The sequence below is a fragment of the Ornithorhynchus anatinus genome, chromosome 13 (genome assembly GCF_004115215.2).
Source record: "Ornithorhynchus anatinus isolate Pmale09 chromosome 13, mOrnAna1.pri.v4, whole genome shotgun sequence".
Lineage (NCBI taxonomy): Eukaryota > Metazoa > Chordata > Mammalia > Monotremata > Ornithorhynchidae > Ornithorhynchus > Ornithorhynchus anatinus.
The window spans coordinates 33,422,688-33,445,386 of NC_041740.1; the positions used below are offsets into that span (position 1 = coordinate 33,422,688).

Sequence of the window (22,699 nt, forward strand, 5' to 3'; positions counted from 1 at the left end):
CCCAAAGTTGATTAAGGTTGAATCTTCTGCAAAAATGTCATCCACAGACAGCAGTCCATTATGCCAGGTGCCAGGGCAGTGTGTGGTGTCATGTATGCCTGGTTTTTGGAGGGTAGTCATTGGTTGCCCTACCCCTCTCCCTCTGCAGAGCATTTAGGAGCCTAGACAATGTTGAAAAAAGGAGGGGAGAAGAAAAGAGGTAAAGAAAAGAAAAATGGGATGAAAGGATGAAGGTTCTAGTGGAGAGAGCATGAGTCTGGGAGTCAGAAGGACCTGGGTTCCAATCCCAGCTCCACCACTTGTTTGCTGTGTAATTTTGAGCAAATCACTTAACTTGGCTGGGTCTCTGTTACCTCATCTGTAAAATGGGGATTAAGACAGTGAGCCCCATGTGGGACAGGGATTGTTTCCAACTGGATTTACTCGTATCTCCCCCCGCGCTTAGTACAGTGTCTGGCACATGGTAAGTGCTTAACAAATACCTCAATCATCATCATCAATGAATGGCAAACTAGAGTCAAAAGTATTTACACACAGACCCAGGATTGCAGCAGATATCTACTCGCAAATACTGTATATACAAACACATTTTCAGCATTCCCTTCCCTCGCAAAGTTATGCCAGCCCACCTCTATTCTACTAGGTATACAAAAAGGAAAACCATAAGGAATCAGCTTTTTGTTGTTCTTAGCTGGGATGAATCTCTACTGTCCTAAGGTGAATGGGTTAGTGGCTTTTTTTTTATGGTTTTAGTTAAATCTTTACTATGTATTAGGCATAGTAGTAAGTACTGAGGCAGTTACAAGCTAATTAAGCTAATATTGGGTTCTCAGTCTTAATCCCCATTTTGCAGATGAGGTAACTGAGGCACAGAGAAGTTGTGACTTGCCCAAGGTCCCACAGCAGAGATGTGATGGAGCTGGGATTAGAACCCAGTTCCTCTGACTCCCAGCCCTCTGCTCTTTCCATTAGGTCACACTGCTTCTCATTTGGATAGACCCAGTGGATAGAAGAGCCTGGGAGACAGCCAAACCTTGGGGAATCGAGTGTGTAATACCAAGTACTGAGTGCTTTAATATGTAGTATATTGTTGTTATTATTTTGATTGTGCAATTACGTAGGACCTTTTCTCCAAGCAATTCAAGCTTTGAGAGTAATCCTCCTAACAATCCTGAGTTTGGCAGAGTGCCTGGCAAACAATAATAAAAATAATCACTACCTTCTTCCTCCCTTCTTTCAATGATGGTGCCCATATATATAATTGACAGTGCGGTATAGTTAGCCAAGGGATAGTGAAAGGTGCTCCGCTTACTCGCAGGGAAAGGCAAGCCTATTATCCAGGGACAAATCCGAGGAGATGCTTTCTAGACGTGAACAGCTTCTGCCCTCTTCTGGCTGTCTTCCTGCCTATTTCATCAAACAGATCCACTGGGTTTTGAAAAAAAGAATGAAAAAGCTTCTATCTCTGAGAGTCTTTAGGGTTGATGAGTTTTCCTTACCATGTAACCGTCTGGGGCACAGAAACCACATTTATTTAGTGTGTTTAAGGTAGTGCCTAAAATATCGCCTCGCCCCTTGGTGAAATTCCAATTGAGGTTGATGAATGATTCTGCCGTTTACAGGCTCAGTCCCGGGTACAGAGGTATGATTCGTAATGGAATATCAACATCATTAATCAGAATGGGGCTTGAATGCCCTCATTTTTATTTTCTCTTCCAATTTTTGATTACTGTGTTGTAATTTCTTCTTGAGACTTTGAGCTTGTTGTGGGCAGGGAATGTGTCTGTTTGTTGTTGTACTGTACTCTCCCAAGTGCTTAGTATAGTGCTTTGCACACAGTAAATGCTCAATAAACTCGACTGACTGACTGAATGAATCACTTGCCTCCTAACATGGTACTGTATTTTCTTCTGCACACAATTCTTGCCCCCAGACTATCCTTTTTTTTTTCAAGTGGTATTTGTTAAGGGCTTACTATGTGATAGGCATTGTACTAAGCGCTGGGGTAGATAGAAGGTAATCAGTTTGGACACAGCCCATGCCCCACATGGGGCTCATAGCATTAATCCCCATTTTACAGCCAATCAGTCAATCGAAGGTATTTATTGAGCGCTTATTGTGTGCAAAGCACTGTTATAAGCGCTTGGGAAAATACAATGCAACAATAAACAGACACATGAAGTAACCAAGGCACAGAGAAGTGAAGTGACTTGCTCAAGGTCATAAAGAAGTCAAGTGGTGGAGCTGGGATTAGAACCCAGCTCCTCTCACTCCCAGGCCCGTGCTCTTTCCGCTAGACCATGCTGCTTCTCTTCCTCTAGCCTAACTCCTTGAGGGTTGTCCCTCTTAAAATATCTCTGCCAATTAATGGGTCTGGAGACAAGGAAGGGATTTTGACAAGCCTTTTAAAGCTGCTGCAGTGTGATCAATTCAGCATTCTTTCTGAGATTTCTTGAGAATCTCTGAACTTCTGAGAGGCAATCATAACCCTGTTGCCAGTCAGTTTCACCTATATATCAAGGAGGCAGTTTTATGTTATTTTTCCATTCACTCACACCTATGTGATAAATAAACTGAGGAACCGCCACAAGTCAGGATTTAAAGCAACCCTTAAGACAACTACCTGCCTCCCTATCAAAATGTAAATAGTCCTTTAAGGGATCAGTGAAACAATCAATGAATCAATAGTATTTACTGAGTGCTTATTGGGTGCAGAGCACTGTACCAAGTGCTTGGGAGAGTACAATATAATGAAACAGTTTGGTCTAATGGATAGAGCACAGGCCCTGAAGTCAGAGGACCTTGGTTCTGATCCTGGCTCCCCCACTTGTCTGCTGTGTGACCTTGGGCAACTCATTTAACTTCTCTGAGCCTCAGTTACCTCATCTGTAAAATGGGGATGAAGACTGTGAGCCCCATGTGGGAAATGAGCTTTAGCCAACCTGATTAGCTTGTATCTACCCCAGAGCTGAGTCCGGTGCCTGGCACATAGTAATCACTTAATAAGTATCAGTTTTAAAAAAAGGCACTGGTAGACACCTTCCCAGCCACAAAACAATCACCAATGGTAATGGTAACTAGAGAAGAAGTGTGTCTTAGTGGAAAGAGCCTGGGCTTGGGAGTCAGAGGATGCGGGTTCTAATCCTGGCTCCACCCCATGTCTGCTGTATGAACTTGGGCAAGCCACTTACCTTCTCTGTGCCTCAGGTACCTCATCTGTAAAATGGGGATTAAAGCTGTGAGCTCCACGTGGGACAGCCTGATTACTTTGTATCTACCCCAGTGCTCAGAACAGTGGTTGGGCACATAGTAAGTGCTTAACAAATACCATTATTATTATTATTATTAATTACTGAGTGCTTATTCTGTGGGAAGCACTGTATCAAGTATTTGGGAAAAATATAGTAGAATTGGTACACATAATCCCTGCCTTCGAGGAGTTTACAATCTAGTGGATCCTAAATCCTAGAAGGAAGAAAAGCTTCCTTTAGTAGTCCTCTGCTCCCTGATCTCCTGTTTGGACTACACTGGGCCTCCAGCTACTCACACTCTGACCTCGAGGGTCTATCTGAAGAGCAAGGCAGGGATTTGAGGAAATGGCAAAAGATCGGTGAGTAATTCTCTTTTCACATTTTGAAAAATCCCTTTAAAATTATTAGCTTTTCCATTTGTGTTTTTTCCGTTTCTTGAAAGCGCCCACCTCGTCTTTCATCCTGGGTTTAGCTTTAATCTTTCAGGTAGGAAATGAGAACGGGAAGACCAATCGAGATATCAGTGTTAAAAGGCCGACAGAAACTTTGTAAAATCTCCCCTAAATGCCCTCCCACAAGTGTAATTGTTTTCAGATGGTTCATTGGAACCATTAGAAGAGACCTAACATATTCTTCTGGTCTTTGTCTGCCTTCCGTGACATACTTTCCTTTCTTTCAAATCATCTGTCCTCCCCCAAAAGCAGACCCTAGTGATTATTTCCCCAATAAGCTTTCTCTAATTGATAATAAAGAATAAAACCTGAAATCTATTTTCTAAAAAAAATGACAGGAACATGATGCCAGAAAGATTAGCTATTCATTAAAGTCTGACCATTTGTCTAAATTCGCCATTAGTGCTCCAAGGCAGCTGTCAGTGTATTAGGGGGAGTATTTAAGCTGGGGATTATTGAAACGTTTTACGGCTACAGAGACGGATAGTTTCCACATAGGCTCTCTCTTCTTTGCAGGAACCAGACATGATATTGAGCAAAATAATGGTCAGAAAGAACATCACCAGGCTCCTAATGAGAAGCTGTTGACAGAAAAATTGCTCCAACATTCATCAAAAAACCAATAAATGTCAAGAAGGGGACCAGAGATGTAACAGCTCATAATTTCTTCTTGTGGGCCTTTGCAGGGGTGTTTCAGAATAGCATTCCTGCCCTGCCCTTCTCCTGAAAGCACAGACATCTTCTCTCAGAAGTAGAAGCTACAGGATTATCAATCCATATTGCAGCTTACTAGTACTAGGAAAGATTTCAACTTGGCGGAAGGACTTGATGAGGGGAGAAAGCTCCTAGTTCTGTTCCCTAAATGGGTCAGTGCACAGGTGGATATCTCCTAGCTTGCTATGAAAGACCCAGTGGAGTTATGTCAGACTTCAGTAAGGACCAAATTCTGTTTTGTTTTGCCTTTTCATGTTATTTGTTGAGGCTTACTGAGTGACAAGCACTATATTAAACACTGGGGGTAGCTAATCAGGTTAGACACAGTCCATGTCCCACATGGGGCTCACCTTCTTAATCTCTCATTTTACAGATGAGGCAACTGAGGCACAGAGAAGTCAACTGACTTGCCCAAGGTCACACAGCAGACAAGTGGCAGAGTCAGGATTAGAACACAGGTCCTTCTGATTCCCAGGCCTATGCTCTATCTACTAGGTCACCCTGCTTCTGATTTTTTTTTAATATGCTGTACTATGAATGTCCCTTATGTGCAAATGATCATGATGCGAAAGCCAAAAAATCTAATCTTATTTCCTTCCGTCTGTCTGGAAGGGGCTGGACATCCACTATTTAACCTACAACTTTATCTTGCAAGGTGCTTTTAGCAAAGTCAGCAGCAACTGCCCCACATAAATAAGCAGTTTCACAAGAATAAATTCATTTGTGAAGGTGATATTGTGAAGGGTGGGAGAGATTTATTTTAAGCTTCCCAAGGATAATAATGAATAAGGACAAATTTATTTCAAACAGATTCCTATCTTCACATTGTTCTTTTTAAATGAGACGTGAATACCAACTATTACTAGATAAGAAGTTAACTCCTTCCCTGTCTTTATGCTAAAAAGGGTGCAGTTTCAATTCAACAATTTACCACCAGCCTGGGGGACCCACAGCCTGAACTAAATTGGGCCAAGTTTAGGAGGAAATTAAAGGGAGAGTAACAATTGCACTAAAAATTTAAATTTGTTTTCAGCACTGGTGGTTGTAAACCAATCATTATTATTAGTGAAAAGGGACTAGGTCAGTAGACCTGTGTTGTAATCCCAGCTCTGCCACTAGCCTGCTTTGTGATATTGCCGGTCAGTCAGTCAATAGTATTTATTGAGCACTTAATATATACAGAGCACTGTACTAAGAGTTTGGGGGAGTACTACAGAACAATTTGACAGACACATTCCCTGCCGACAATGAGCATACAGTCTAAGGGGGAATACGAGGTTTTGTTTTTCCAAAACGAGGTCAATGTGATTTACATAAAGAAGTGGAATCTCTGACACTGGAGACATTGTAAAAAAAAAAAAAGCCACAGGTTGGGGGGAAGGAGGAAAAAACAGACAGGCACTGTTCCTGGCCAGTTTAGGTATTCGTCAGCTTGGAGAAGGGACAGGATATGCTTCTATTTCTTGATGACTCTCGTGGTTCAAGGTAACCCAGATAGAATCAGAATCTTAGCCCTTCTGTGCTTCCTTTTCTTCATCTGTAAAATGGGGATGATGCCTTCTGTCCCCAACCTCTAGATGGTGAGTTTTATGTGGGACAAGGACCGTGTCTGATCTGATAACTTTCTATCATCCCTGATGCAGAGCATGTAGGTAGCAATTAATAGGCTGTAAGTTTGTTGTGAGCAGAGAATGTGCTTATTGTTATACTGTACTCACCCAAGCCCTTAGTGCAGTGCTCTGCACACAGGAAGTGCTCAATAAATAGTTGAATTAATAAATACAATTGAATTATGTTTATATTTTCTGCCTCCACAAATTCTATGAGTTTTCCTACAGTGTAAATAAGCATTTCCTTTTGATTTGTTATAAGCCTGTCATTAAGGTCCGTCCACAGGTCTTGGCGAGGCAGGATTCAGTGGATGATAGTTCCACATTTGCCCTGCACACATTCTTTGTGGTTCTACAGATGTCAGTCATGGTCCTCTCAGCTTTTGCCTTTCCAACCTGGGATGCCCATCTTTTCGAATAACCTCGGTTTAAGGTAAAATTGCTCCACTTCCTATCCTTTTGGTTGCCTTTCCCTGTTTCTTTTCCAGATGTTATCAATCAACGGTATTTACTGAGCACTGTGTGCAGAGCACTGCACTAACGGCTTGGGTGAGTATGATACGACAGAGTTGGCAGACACATTCCCTGACCACAAGGAGCTTATAGTCTGGATATGGGAAACAGACCTGTGGTGTTCTTCTTAAACCAAGGTGACCAGAACTTCACACAAGACTCTAAGTGTGAACAAATCACAGTGGCCATACCATTTTTTTCACTTGATTTTTGACACCCTTCCTGGCATCAGAGAGCATTTTGTGGGTCTTTCTGAATGCTGTGGCCCGGCGACTCAATAAACAGACAACGGTGATTTTTCCCTCGTTTTGAGCCTCATCCTTTTGCCACGGTGCTGTTTCCTATCATTAAATAATATCATAAATCATCTGAGCTGGGTCGAGTCCAAAGCTTTGTAAAGCACATAGAACACTGTGTAGTCAATAACCAGACACTTCATTTTATTGTTTATCCATAAGTCTCATTCCATTAACTTTTAGTTTTTCAGCTCCAGAGGAAAATTGCAGCCTTGGCCGAGTAAAATTGCAACCTCGGCCGAGTCTTTCTCAGCCGATGGAGTGGCGAGAGTGGGCAGGGGAAGAACTTCCTCCCTCATTCAGGAGCCCTTCGGATTAGCCAACGGGCTTCCCGGGTCTCTAGCCTAGGAATGGCACCACACAGGCTTGCGCTTCTGGATGAAAGCTTGGATCCCTTCCTTGCCATCCTGCATGCCCAGGTTGTCCACCATAGCCTGGGAGGTCAGGCGGTAGGCTGTCCCCAGGTCCTCGGACATTTGCCTGTAGAAGATGGCCTTGCCCAGGGCCACCACGGAGCGGCTCGATGCGCAGATCTTACGGGCGATTCTCATGGTCTCTTCCTCCAACTCTTCTTCTGGGACCACCTTGCTGAGCAATCCATGCAGCAAGGCATCCTGGGCGGAGATTGGTTCTCCGGTGAACAGCATCTCTAAGGCTACCTGAGAGGAGGAGAGAGCTGGGCTATTAAATAAGGCACTTTCTTTGGTACTACTTAAATCTCTTAGCTTTCCCGTGGACTTGGGAGGTTCACAGGTTGTGAACCTTAGCTGGGGAGGTTCACAGGTAGACGGACCTACAATTTCTGCTGTGAGAGAAGCTCCCCTCCTCCCGTGACAGTGCATCAGTGGGATGGCTTATAGGTCCAGTGATAACAAGGTGAGCCCATGTGTGCTCAGGAGACACGTACTGGCAGAGAAATAGTAAGGCTGGGCAGGAATTGGCAGCCTGTTGGGAAGCAGCGTGGCCTGGTGGATACAGCATGTGCCTGAAAGTCAGAAGGACCTGGATTCTAATCCCAGGTCTGCCAGTGGTGTGCTGTGTGACCTTGGGCAGGTTACTTAACTTCTCTGTGCCTCAGTTTCCTCATCTTTAATATGGGGATCAAGCCTGTGAGCCCCATGTGGGACATGGACTGATTAACTTTTATCTACCCCAGCGTTTAGTACAGTGCCTGGCTCTTAAATACCATTAAAAAAGAAGACTGGCATTCTGAACCTAACAGGGCCTGGGGGTTAGGGAAGTGACCGAAGGAAGGGAGAATACCGTGGATTTGTAGGAAGCTTTTATTTTTGCCAAAGCACTTTCACGGCGGTTATCTCATTTTGTCCTCCTAACATGGCTGTGGGGTAGGGAGAGATATTACTGTCCCCATTTTATAGATGAGGAAACTGAATCCCAGAGAGGTTAAGAGGTTTGCATCAGGTGTCACAGCTGACCTGATTCCCAGATCTGTGTTCTTTCCATTAGTCCTTGCAGAATTCCCGTGTTGGCTTTAGTGATGGCCAATTCTTAACATCCTGGAGGGCTGGGGCAGTGAGGGACTTTCACATTTCTTCAATAGTTTGGAATATAAATCAACAGTTATCTCACAGAGATCACTTGTCCTTGTTCAGCCTTCCTTATTCTTTCAGAATTTGGGATCAGTGCTTACCCTTCTGTGGGCACTTTGGGCCCCCAGAAGCAGCATGATTTAGTGGTTAGAGCATGAGCCTGGGCATTTGAAGACCTGGGTTTGAATCCCAGTTCTGCCATTTGCTTGCTGTGTGACCTTGGGCAAGTCACTTAACTCTCTGTGCCTCAGTTTCCTCAAATGTAAAATGGGGATTCAATACCCGTCCTCCCTCCTAGTTAGACTGTGAGCCTCATCTGGGACAGGGGCTATATCCCAACTGATTATCCTGTATCAACTCCAGTGCTTAGAACAGTGCTTGACACATAATAAGCACTTAACAAAGATTATACTAATGATAATGGTAATATTATTATTTTGCAGTCCCAACAGGAGTGTTGTTAGATTGATAAATTTCAAACCACAAAATTTCATTCCCTTTAAAATCTGAAAGCCTCCCACATGATTTATGAGAAATGGTGGAAATGATACCAAAAACTCTGGGGAGAGTAGGTAGACTTAAAATTCCAAACACGCCCTCATTTTAAGGCTCGTTCCATCCAACCAGGGAAGGCACTTATTCCCATCTGGCAGGTATTTGGAATGTGGCATCATGATTTTTCCTTAGGCACAGATTCCTTTTATTGCTTGTCGTTTTTCTTACCCTAGGCTTTCCAACTCTCTTTTATGTGTCTATTCTCTCCCCTGAGCCTCTTTGTCTGTGTTCTCCCCCTTTACAACTTCCATTACAGATTTATAAAAACTCCCCTACCCGGCACATTCTGGCACTACAGCCACAAGGATCCCAAATGCCACAAGTTGTTCTCGGCAAGAGGCCTTTAAGTTTGAGAGCTGCGACGTGATATAGCAGATTGAGCACAGGACAGGGACGGGGAAGCATTGAGCTACATTCCTAGTTTTGCCCCTTCCTCTCCAAGAGACTCTCCTAAGTATTGTCACTGGCTTCCCATTATCTTCCTGGGGAACACAGATAAGAGGGATTACAGCTTTGGGTCACTGAAAGGTTTAGCTAATGAATGAGTGCGAAAGGTGTTGCCCTCATACAGTGCAATGGAATGGTAACAAGATGTTTTGGAAAGGCACAGCTTGGGGAGATCCTTTTGAATAGCTCATTGTGGGCAGGGAATGTGTTTACCAACTCAGTTGTATTGTATTCTCCCAAGAGTTTAGTACAGTGATTGAAAATATTATCGAAATTTTTATTGATCCCAAAATACTCTTTACTTAGGTAAAACATTTCAGCAGATAAGGAGGATAGAGTGGCTGTTAGCTGGAACTGACCTAAGGAGGGATTACCATTGATTCTTCCTGGACTGGACAGTACAGGATAGTCCTGGACAATCTGGTGGGCTCAAAATTACAGGTTTTAATTCAGTAAAACCCAGTTCCTCCTATGGCAAATCGCTTATTCTTATTTTAGGGATGGAAGAATCTGAGCAGGTACACAGTCCTCTCACATGCTGGTGTGAAACCATTTTTGATGAAGAAAAACCTGGTTTAAGACTAGAATTTCCAACACAGCTGTCCTGCTTCAACTTCAGTTGGAAGTAACAGCATCGAATCACGGGAGGCTGTGGTTCTAGTCCTGTGGCTGGAGCACTACAGCCGACAAGCTTTACTTTTTTGAGCAGCAGAGGGCACTGGATATTCACTCAAACGACCCAAACCACAACAAACAAGGCAGGAATATTTTTTAAATCCCGTTCAGCAAAGGCTTTTCCCTCTGGAAGAGGTCTGTGGATTGTACTGTCTTCTGTCCCACCAAGTTTTTTGGTATGTGTCCATCTGTGTATGAGTTCAGATGAGAAATGAACATATTTCTTTTATTTTCCTGTGTTTGCTGAATCCATTGCTCTCTAAATCCATCCCTGGGGTGGGGTTGTTTTGCTATGAACAACCTGTCCGGATACAGGTCAAAGATCTTCTGTGCAAATATTATTTTCCTCCTGCTGTGTTTCCTGTTATCTCTGCTTTGATTTTTTTTCTCATTAGCCTTTACCAAACCCCATTACCTAAAATTAGTTTTTCTATTCCACCCTGAGTAAAAAGCAATACTAAATTAACCTGATGCGATTCAAGATTAACAAAGTCAATTTACATTAACTGTCTAGACTGTTGGTTAGGGAAAGACGGCTCCCTAGGCTCAAGAGAAGACCGTAGCCAAATCCAGTGACATGGGGCTTTTAGGGAATCTGAATTAATGAACTCAGATTGGAATTTGGCCAAGACATTATAACTAATTCCCCTCTCCCCACAACTCCATTCTAAGTGAGTGTGGCCTTGACAAGGTCAGTTCTTAGAGTGTAAGATACTTTGGTTTCGACATTGTTCTTTTCCCTTAATCCCTACCCTCTCATCACATTGTTCTTTTCCCTTAATCCCCACCCTCTCACCACACGATAGCCCAAGGGGTTACATCTCAGAAGGCTTCACTCCAGTTAGTGTCAGTTTGTTCACTGTGCACTGATCTTATCTATCTCTCCACTGACCTTTTTCCTACATCCTCCCTCTGGCGTGGAACCCCCTCCCCCTCCATATACACCAGACCACCACTCTTCCCACCTTCAAGACCTTATTATTATAATTAATTATCAATAATAATGATGATGATAATATTTGTGGTGTGTGTTAAGTGCTTGTTATGTGCCCAGAACTGTACTAAATGCTGGAGTGGATACAAGAAAATTGGGTTGGACACAGTCCCTGTCCCACGTACGGCTCCCAGTTTCAATCCCCATTTTACAGATGAGGGAACTGAGGCCCAAAGAAGTGAAGTGATTTGCCCAAGGTCACACAGCAGACAAGTGGCAGAGCTGGGATTAGAACCTATTACCTTCTGACTCCCAGGTCCATGCCCTATTCACTATACCATACTGCTTCTCTATTACTATTGAGGTCACATCTCCTCCAAGGGGCCTTCCCTGAATAAGTCCTCTTTTCCCCGTCTCCCTCTCCCTTCTGCGTCATCTATGCATTTGGATATGAATCCTTTGGACTCTTGATATTCACCTCCAGACCCTCAGCCCCATAGAACCTATGTACATATATGTAAATTATTTATTTACATTTACATCATTCTTCCCCTCTCAGCTGTAAACTCATCGTGGGGAGGGAACATCTCTACCAACTATGTTGTATTATACTCTTGTATTATACTCTCCCAAGTGCTTAATACAGTGGTCTGCACTCAGTAAGCACTCAATAAATACTATTGACTGATTGATGAATTGGAAGGCCAGTGAGAAGGCTTAAACAGTGGTCTAGCTATTACATGACAGCATTTTGAACCTGTTTTTCCGGGGTTTTTTAAAATGGTATTTGTTAAGTGCTTACTATGTGTCACACATTGCACTAAGCGCTGGAGTAGATACGAGCCCAACAGGTTGGACACCATCCACATCTCATATGGGGCTGACGGTTTTCATCCCTATTTTACAGATGAGGTAAATGAGGCACAGCGAAGTTAAATGACTTGCCCAAGGTCACAGAGCAGACAAGTGGCAGAGCTGGGTTTAGAACCCAGGTCCTTCTGACTCCCAGGTCCATGCTCTAGCCCCTGGACAACACTGGTGTTCTTGTCAACTTGGTGCTTGAAACCTCCTCCCTCTTCAATTCCCCCAGGGAATAACTCTCCTCACCGTTAAAGCCCTCCTAATATCTCTTCTTCTCTGGGAAACTTTCTCCAATTGACTCCAACATCTCAACTTGCTTTGGCCTAGTTGCCACCTTTAACACCTAAGTATTTTATCCATCCTTAACCCTCCTGTCTGAAGGTATATCAAATTAGGTATTCAGCCACCTCATCCCAAGACACTTATCTGTTGTATCATTTTCCTTCCTCCTGCTCCCACTCTTGCCAAATCATTTTTATCTGCTGGCCTCTCCACCTTTAGATTGTAAGCCCCTGGAGAATGAGGGGAAAGAGGGGTTCCTTTTTACCTTCCTGGGCACGGCCCTCCCTAAGGCCACTGCAGGAGTGGAGCAAAACAGCCCAACGTTCACGCCAGGAGTCGCGAAGCGGGATTTTTCACTCGCCACTGCAATGTCACAACTCGCAACCAGTTGACAACCGGCAGCAGTGGCTAAGCCATTCACCTTGGCGATGACTGGGACTGGGTGATTCTGGATGATCTTCATGATCTGCAGAGGCCCAAGCACAGACAATGACTTCCACTAAGAGCCGGGTAAAGCAAATGCCAATGGGATGAACAAAATGCCAAAGAACCGGGGATGCTCTATTTCAAAAAGACCATGTTGCAAGTGATTATTTCCCTTATTCCTCCAAGGAGTGGACAGGTTCCTCTGTCACCTCCAAAGCCCAGACTCACACCCCACACAAAACACAGGCTGTAATGCATACAATGATTCTGGAGTATAACCCCACCAGGGGGGTGAATGTATATGCTCAATTTCTGCCTACCTTTCCAAGTAGCCCAACGATTCCATTTCTGTTTAGAGTACATAGCCAGAATCCCTTTGAAAAATGGGCTAGTCAAAAGTTTGGCACCAAATGAGTAATTTCATTTAAAGTTATTTCTTCAGATGTCCAAGGTCAATCTTCACTGACTGATGACAGTCTTGAAAACGGAATTATCTATTTGAACACTGATCCATGGGACAAATGCTTTGTGCCAGGGAATTACCAGGTAAGACTCCCCAAATTGTTTTCTTCAGCTTATAGAAGCACTCAGTTTATGTCTCCCCTATCATCTTTCTCCTCAGATGTGAAAAACATGTTGCTGCTTTGGCAACCGTACGGGACAATCTTGCTGCTTTCCAGGCGACAGAGATTGAAAGTCGACCAAATCTAAGTTTCTCATTTTCTTGTCTGGGTGGGATCCCTAGGAAACCAATCTTTATTATTTACCACAGCTTATCTCAAGGAACTACTTTTTTGTAACCAGATCTCTTAAGTTATGAAACGTCTGCCTGTGACTTTTTAGAAAATGAATACCTCAAAACTTGCTTCATTAAAGCTGGGGGAAGAAAAAGAAACAATGCAAATGATCCTGTTTGATTCCTTCCCCAGGCTTTAAGCTCATTGTGGGGTGGGAATGTATCTGTTATATTGTTGTGTTGTCCTCTCCCAACCGCTTAGTAAAGTGCTCTGCACACAGTAAGCATTTCAAAATTTGTTGATATTCAGCTAACAACCTGAATAATCCATATTTATTATTTATTTATATTAATGTCTGTCTCCCACTCTAGACTGTAAGCTCGCTGTGGGCAGGGATGTTTGTTTCTTGTAATATTGTACTCCCCCAAGCACTTAGTACAATGCTCTGCACACAGTAAGCACTCAATAAATACAATGAATGAATAAACCGGGTCATTGGCTATGGAGTATTTGAAAACTGGCAGAACATCTTACCTTCCTGGGACAACTGCCTCTCTCTAGACCTTTCTACAGATGGGAAGTTTTCTCCTACGCCCAAAGGGCCTGGGCCCTTCCTATTGTCCAAATGGGCAACTTCCACAGGACCTCTGGCCTTTACAAAGCCAGGACGGAGATTGTTACTGGACCTGGTGAAGATTGTGGCAGTATCTCATTAATTCTCGCTTTTGCTTTTAGGTGCCCGAGTATCTTTGTCATTTAAAAAATTAACTTTGGCTCCTCCTCCCAACCTTTGATTCCGCAAGAGAAAGAGCTAACTCTGGAAAACCCCTGGCTCGAGAGCCATATCTGGTTCTTCCTGAAACCAGACATGGTTCTGATGTGGGGGGAGGGGAGCGAGGTGTTGAAAACCACTACATTCACCATGAAGTAAGCTTTGTTCATGCACGTTTACATTGTATGATTGGCTTTTTGTGACTCGCTGCTCAAAAGTTTCAGCTAGCTCTTTGGTACTGAAACGTTGTGGAATCCTGAGGTAATCTAACTCTGCTTTCTCCCAGTCCCCTGGCCACTGGCGGAGAAAGCATGGGGGAGGGGGAGGTGCTTTAAACAGCGATGCAGCACACTAAAGCAAGGTTGAACTGGCTAACTGGGATGCTGGGAGTCCATGCCCTCCTTCTGGCCTGGATCTTCCTCCCTGGTCACATCTGAAAAATCACACCACTCTCCCCATCTTCAAAGCCCTACTAAAATCACATCTCCTCCAAGAGGCCTTCCCTGACTAAGCCCTCACACTTTCCCTACTTGCCCTTCCTTCTGTATCACCTATGAACTTGTACACCTGAAACAAGTGTATCACCTATGCACCCTAAAACACTTTTTCACCCCACTCCCACTGCACTTAGGTACATTCATTTTCGAGTCTATCTCCCCATCTGGTCTGTAAACTCCTCACTGGCAGGGATCGTGCCTACCTACTCTATTGTACTGCACTCTCCCAGGCACTTAGTACAGTACTCTGCATATGGAAAGTGCTCAAAAAAATACCATTGATTCACTGACTGGGCCGTGTTGGTTGTCTCTGGCTCCAAGAACGTCTGATTTAATTGAAGGTCTGAGCAAGCAAAGAGATGCTCAGAGTCAGTTGAAGCTGCAGATAGAGCACAGGCCTGGGAATCAGAAAGACCTGGGTTCTAATGCCAGCTTTGACCCTTGTCTGCTCTGTGACCTTGGACAAGCTACTTCCCTTTTCTGTGCCTTAGTTACCTCATGGGGATTAAGACTGTGAGCCCCATGTGGAACAGAGACTGGGTCCAACACCATTAACTTGAACCTATCCCAGCGCTTAGTACAGTGCCAAGCATGTAGTTAGTGCTTAATAGATACATTAACAAACAACAAGTGGGAGAACTTCAGCGACCCCCTCCACCAAGAAATCTAGAGTCTCCCTTCTGTGTCATTTATGTACTTGGATCTGTACCCTTTGGGTACTAGGTCTTCATAATAATAAAATAACAATTGTGCATTTGTTTAGTGCTTACTGTACTTAGTCACTGCACTAAACAATGGAATGGATACAAGCAAATTGGGTTGACACAGTCCCTGTCCCACATGGGGCTCACAGACTCGATCCCCATTTTACAGATGATGTTAATTGAGACCCAGAGAAGAGAACTGACTTGCCCAAGGTCCCACAGCAGACAAGTGGTGGAGACAGGATTAGGACCCACGACCTTTTGAGTTGCAGGCCAGTGATCTATCTACTAAGCCATGCTGCTTCCTACATCCCACCCTCAGCCCCACAGCACTTGTGTACTAATCCTCATTATGGCAGGGAATGTGTCTCTTATTGTATTTTATAGTGCTCTGAATATAGTTAGCACTCAAGAAAAACCATTGATGATCTTATCCGTAATGTATTTATTTATATTAATATAAATATTCCCCTCTACACCAAAAGCTCATTGTGGGCACAGAACGTAACTGCCAGTTTTGTAAACACTGCACCGCTGATTAACTGGAGTCAACCCAATCCTAAGAGTCTACATTTTCCCACTGATTTTCTCCTGATTTCAATGAGAGTATAATAAGCCTTGATAAATAGATGGGAAAAAATAGCAACGTAAAAATGCAGGCACTTTCTAGATTTTTACAATTGTGAATCAAATTTGATTGTGCATGAACTCAACAATGTTACGCCTAGCTCATTCTGTTCCAGTCTTCCTGTTGATTACAACTGGAAATTGAAATTAACTGCAAGTTCATGGTGTAAGTATCCATCCAACATTGCTTGATTTCCTTTAGAATAGCATTATAGTCATTAATACATTCCAGCTCCCATTCTATTGCAATAGGTTTAGGTTTATGGTTATAAACTGGCTCTTTGCTTAATTTTTCAACTAGTTATGAGATTATGGACATGATTTGAGGGGATCGAATCACTTGAAGGTCAGTTCCTTGATTTCCCTGACATCTAAACCTGGATTCCGGTTCAGGTTTGGAATGGAGACTGCTTTTTCTATGGTAAACATCTTATTATTTGATCCCTTTGTTGCTCCTCCTCCTTCTCCTCCTCCTAGCTTGTTGACCCATTTTACAGCTTTTTAGTACAATCACCAGAGTAGGCAGGGGAAGGAAGCTGGGGTGAAATTCAGATAAATTCACGGTGGAAGAGGAATTACAATCTAGTAGAAAGCACATTGGCCTGGAAGTCAGAAAGCCTGGGTTCTAGTCACAGCTTTGCTAATGGCCATTTTGGCATGGCTCACCTATAAGCAGGATGCTTCATTTCCTGGGCCTCAGTTTTTTCATAAGAAAATTGGGGTCAATAACATTCACCGCTCCCAGAGACACTGGGAGGGTAAATGAGGAAGTGGGTGAGACGGCGGGGAATGTGTCTGCCAACTCTGTTGTACTGTACTTTCCCAAGTGCTTAATACAGTGTCCTGCATGCAGCAAGGACTCAATACATATCACTGATTAATTGATTGGACTTCTTTGAGAGAAAGGTGCTAAGAAATCCGAGGCTAATGGTTTTTGTAAAAGTTGGTCAGGGAAGGGGAGAGAATTGAATGTAGTCTTTGGGATTTATCACTGGATTTCATCCTGGTATTATACAAAGTCAAGGTATGCCAATTAATCCCATGATTACCCTTCCCAACCACAGATTTGCTTATCTATGGTTTACATTTAACCTCAACAGTGGAGGAGGGGCAGTTACCAGAAGGAAGGAAACACAGCCCATGTCCTCCGGTGGGTAAAACACAAGACACTGGCACTCATTTCTGACAAGCTGCTCCATATGGTACTAATGGCATATAAAATTTCCAGAGGTTCTGGCTGAAAGGTCTGATGGGTAGAACGTGGCCCAGGAGCTAAAAGGCCCGGCTGCACCTCTGATTTACTGGATAATCTCCACCAAGCCATTTAACCTCTCTGTGTCTTGATTTCCTAGCCCATAAAATAAAGAACTCCCCTCTGTCCTCTTCCGACCTCTGAGCTGTGACGGAAAGGAGTTGCCTGCGTTGTGTTCTGAACAATATGGGAGAAAGGTGCTTAGGTGAAATAATTTATCTAAGAAAATTATACAGATGTTACGGCTTTTCTAGACTTGCAGTACAGGGCATTTGACGGTCTTACCTCAGAACAGGTCTGAAATACTTCCATGTGGTAATCTGGGCCTTGCTCATCTGTAAACTCCTTTAAATCGTGCCCAGAAGAAAACACAGGGCCCTCAGCTGCGTACATGTCCAAGAGAAGAAGAAAAAGAAATGAAAATGGCTCACTTTGGAAGTTCATCCAATTTTTGACCCTCTTGGCTCTGGCAACTCAAAACACAGTCCCTAGACTTTTCAAAGGCCATTTGATTTAGCACTGACTGACAGAGAGGACAGTCTGGCTGACTAGAAGGCAGAAAGTCCCAAGCTGTGCAAACAATGAAAGCATCTGTGTTCTTCTGAATTGCCTTGCCTCATCAGGCCTGGAGTGGGGGGTGGTTAAAGTGGGGAGATACGTTAAGAGTCAGCAAAAGGACAAGACTACCACATCACTCAACAGAACATGCACGATCACTTCTGGTGTTAGTAACAGCAGTACAGCTGACCCCTCGCCCACGTCCTGACTCTGGCCTGGAATGCCCTCCCTCTTCATATCCAACAATCACTCACCCCATCTTCAAAGCACATCTCCTCTAAAAGGCCTTCCCTGACTAAGCTCTCATTTCCTCTTTTCCCATTCTCTTCTCCTCCGCCCTGATTTGCTCCCTTTATTCTCCCCTCTTCCTCAGCCCCACAGCACTTATATACATCTCGGTAATTTATTTATATTAATATCTGTCTTTCCCTTTAGACTGTGAGCTTGTTTTGGGCAGGGACTGCGTCTACCATATTTGTTGTACTGCACTCTCCCAAGTGCTAAATATAGTGCTGTGCACACAGTAAGCACACAATAAATTTGACAGATGGATTATTAAGCACTCAATAAATATAACTGATTGACTGACTCCATCTTATATTTGAGAAGCAGTGTGGCTCAGTGGAACGAACACGGGCTTAGGAGTCAGAGGTCGTGGGTTCTAATTCTGACTCTGCCACTTGTCAGCTGTGTGACTGTGGGTAAGTCACTTAACTTCTCTGGGCCTCAGTTACCTCATCTGTAAAATAGGGATTAAGACTGTGAGCCCTATGTGGGCCAAACTGATTACCTTGTATCTACCCCCAGAGCTTAGAACACTGCTTGGCACATAGTAAGTGCTTAACAAATACCATTATTATTATTATTATTTTATTTGGGAAGCAGCATGGCCTAGAGGAATGAGCAAGCATGGGCCTGGGAATCAGATGGCCTGGGCTCTAAACACAGCTCTGCCAGTTACCTGCTGTGTGACCTTGGGCAAGTCACCTTCTGATGCCCAGGCCTGTGCTCTCTCCACTAAACCATACCACTTTTTGGGTTGTGGGTTCCCTGTCCCCCAACTCCTGCAACAGCCTCAGTAAATGGGAGGGGAAAACAAATCAATCCACAGAGCTGAGAAACCTTTTCTGGGATTTGTAAGAACACTGACAGAGTATTATGTCTCAAAAGAGAAAGAAAAAAGAAATATTTCCTAATGTCAAGAAAATACCTGAAATGATAATGACTCTCAGATCCTTGCTTTCAGCTTCATGGAGAATGTCATTTCGCAGAGAGTTCAGCATCGAGAGTGACAGTGCATTCCTTTTCTTGGGATTATTCAAGATAATGTTCCTGTGAAGGTCATGGGATAATTACTGGGTCAGGCACCTCTCAGAACAAGTTAGAACCCTTGCCATTTCTTTTCTAACTTTTGCGTTCTAGAATTGAATTAAAATGGTGCTGGTTAATGTCAGTTTGTAACTACTTCCCCATTTCTTGGGTCACGGCGCTACTGAAAACACAGAAGAGAATTTCCAAAAGAGGATTTTTAGTTTTTGTTTCTTCCTTGCTTTTTCTTAGAGTTCTTAGAGCCTGCTGTCAAAAACACTGTTGTCAGCCCCTTGCAAGGCCGAATCATAGTAATTCTCACATCACCTCCCTCCTGTGCAAGAGAGGTGCATAGCTGAATGTTTGTGATTCCATCATCATCATCATCATCATCATCACCACTGGTATTTACTGAGGGCTTACTGTGTGCACAGCACCGTATTAAGCGCTCGGTAGAGTACAAAAGAACAGAGTTGGGAGATATGTTCTCTGCCCAAAACAAGCTTACAGTGGGGGAGAAAGACATTAAAATAATCTATAACACAAAATTTATAGACATGAACATAAAAAGTGCTGTGGGGTTGAGGGTGGGGTGAATATCAAATGCCCAAAGATATTTGAACCAAAGAAAACCTAGCTCATTTCTTTCATCTGTGGTTGAGATAAGGTTATGAGAAATGTCATTTTTGAAATCCCCCAAACCTTCCTTCCCATTACCCATTCTGAGGGAAAGCTAACACAGCTATGTGTCATCTCTCTTAAGGCATTTTCTTACTGTTTGATGGAATAATTCAGGCTGCCAGATTTGTTGATAGTATTGGAACAAAAATGCCAAATGAATATGAGGAAAAACTAGCACCTAAGGAAAAGTTGAATGTTCATTGTTTTAATCAATCAACAGTGTTTACTGAGCACTTACTATGTGCAGAGCACTTTACTAAGCACTTGGGAGAGTACAACAGAATTATCAGACACGTTTCCTGCATACTGATTTAAGTAACGCCCGCAGCGAGCCTACTGGATGTGCATAAAAATATCATATCAACACCCTTTTAAAAGAGAAAATAGAAATTGGGCTTGATAAAGGAATCACAAAGTCACTTATGTGACATCATCCTCCTGTCACTCCCCTTTTTGATTTTTTTTTCTGCATATTCCTTTCTTGAATGGATTTAATATCCCTCACTCAGAGGCGATGCAATTTGTTACCTCAATAAACAACATCTTGTGCAACGGTTTTCCAAGAGTCACCATAGTGGCTGCATTCATTTCGATGCTCCCTGAATAGTAATGACCTGTGAGCAATTCCAGGATGTCATTTCCATTTCGTGGTCCCCTTCAAATGGGTGTCATATTTATCATCCATTTTGCCATGAACATTTTCTCTTACACGTACCCACTTACTGCATTTGTTCCACACCGGCTTCTTGAAGGTAAAGGATATGAATAATACCCTTTTTCAAAAAAATTAAATACTATTTTTACCTATGTTTATGGAATTTGTTAACTGCTTAACAGTAAGGCACTGTACTAAGCGCTGGGGTAGAAACAAGCTAATCAGGTTGGACACAGTCTATGCCCCTCATGTGGCTCGCAGACCTAATCCTCATTTTACTGAGGAGTTAACTGAGGCACAAAGTGTAGTGATTTGCCCAAGGTCACACAGAAGGGAAGTGGCAGAACCGGGATTAGAATCTGACTCCCAGGCCCCTCCTAAACCATAGGGCTTCTCATTAAGCCATATTGCTTCTCAATTACCTTATTCCAAATAAGAAAGCTGCCATCCTACTAACTCTTTGAATGCTGACTCCTGTGCTGCTGGGTTTTTTGACTGGCCAACATAACCTGGTAGAGCGGATTCTAAAGTCATAATGAACAAGACTTCACCACTCCTAATGGTGCTTCTCATCATTTACCCCAAAGTAGTGATTAAATGCTTTGGATCTTCTGCAATCACTATTAACCTCAGAAGTTCTGAATCTGTTTTAAAGTCCCACAAAGAACAGAAAATCCCTGCTGGAGAAAAGGGATTTTGATCTGATGTACTTGCTCAGGTCGTACCTCAAAGATCCTATGGGCTATCATCATCATCATCAATGGCTTTTATTGAACCCTGTGTGCACTGTACTAAGCAGTTGGGAGAATGCAATACAGTAGAGTTGATCCCCATTTGCTACTTTATCCAGGGCTCTGGAAGTCCTACTGGGTTTTTGTAAAATGGTATTTGTTAAGCGCTTACTTTGTGAAGCATAGAAGAGAAGCAGCGTGGCTTGGTGGAAAGCCACGGGCTTGGGAGTCAGAGGTCATGGGTTCTAATCCCGGCTCTGCCACTTGCCAGCTGTGTGACTTTGGGCAAGTCACTATGCTTCTCTGGGCCTCAGTTACCTCATCTATAAAATGGGGATTAATAATTATGGTATTTGTTAAGTGCTTTCCACGTCACCAAGCACTGTTCTAAACGCTGGGATTGAAACAGAGTAACCAAATTGTCCATGGAGCTCACACTTTAATCCCCATTTTCCAGATGAGGCACAGAGAAGTTAGGTGACTTGCCTAAAGTCCCACAGCAGACAAGTGGCAGAGCTGGGATTATTAATAATAATGTTGGTATTTGTTAAGCGCTATGTGCAGAGCACTGTTCTAAGCGCTGGGGTAGATACAGGGTCATCAGGTTGTCCCACGTGGGGCTCACAGTCATAAGCCTCATTTTACAAATGAGGGAACTGAGGCTCAGAGAAGTGACTTGCCCACAGTCACACAGCTGACAAATGGCAGATCCGGGATTCGAACCCATGACCTCTGACTCCCAAGCCCGGGCTCTTTCCACTGAGCCACGCTGGGATTCGAATCCATGACCTTCTGACTCCCCAGTCCGGGCTCTTTCCACTGAGCCACGCTGCTTGTCTGTAGCAAGCATAGTAAGTGCCTAACAAATACCAGCATTATGATGATGATGATGCTGAATCGTCGTTTTAGGGATGAGAGCACCGAGGCCCAGGGAAGGGACGTGACTTGTCCAAGGTCACAGGGTAGACCCGGGGAGGGGCCGGGCTCCGACCACTAGGTGGCGCTATTTCCCGGTCGGCCGCGCTCCGCATTGGCAGGACCGGGCGCAGGGCCGGGCTCCGGCCACTAGGTGGCGCTGTTTCCCGGGCGGCCGCGCACCACGTTGGCAGGGTCGGGAGCAGGGCCGGGCTCCGGCCACCAGGAGGCGCTGTTTCCCGGTCGGCCGCTCCGGCCGCAGACGCGCACGCGCAGACGCCCGGGGGCCCCGCTGACCTGATGCCGTCCCGCTGCCGGGCGCTGGTCGGCCGGATCGGCCCCGACGAGGCCCCGCGGCGGCAGGCGGAGGCCCGAGGAGGCCCGAGGAACGGCGGCCCCAGAAGGCGCAGCCCGAGCCCCGCCACCGGCCCGCGCCCTCGCCACCGCAGCGCGGCCATGGCCCGCCGACGCCGACGGGCGGGGCTCGGCTCGACGCCGCCCCCTGGCGGCCCGCGGACTCCGGCGGGCGGGGTTTAACTCGACACCGCCCCCTGGCGGCCCGCCGACGCCGGCGGGCGGGGCTCGGCTCGACACCGCCCCCCGGCGGTCGCCCCCGCCCGCAGCGCCAGCCTTTTTAAAATGCCCTTTTTATCTAAGGAAAAGGGACTTTCCGCTCTTTGCAGCAAGGCGGAGCCC

At 44.4% G+C, this 22,699-nt stretch overlaps 1 protein-coding gene across 2 annotated transcripts; it reads right to left on the reverse strand.

Annotated features, from left to right (window-relative positions):
* Positions 1-6,956: 6,956 nt before the first annotated feature.
* On the reverse strand, positions 6,957-22,491 carry ECHDC3 (enoyl-CoA hydratase domain containing 3). Of its 2 annotated transcripts, XM_001515765.4 has the most exons (5): positions 22,301-22,491; positions 18,924-19,045; positions 17,441-17,538; positions 12,406-12,606; positions 6,957-7,495 (listed from the first exon to the last, which is right to left on the reverse strand). In XM_001515765.4, the coding sequence occupies exons 1-5, from the start codon at positions 22,459-22,461 to the stop codon at positions 7,181-7,183; spliced, it is 897 nt and encodes a 298-aa protein (XP_001515815.2). In that variant the 5' UTR covers positions 22,462-22,491; the 3' UTR covers positions 6,957-7,180. The 2 variants fall into 2 exon arrangements, with proteins under 2 accessions (XP_001515815.2, XP_007655140.1); XM_007656950.2 differs by lacking the exon at positions 12,406-12,606.
* Positions 22,492-22,699: the final 208 nt, after the last annotated feature.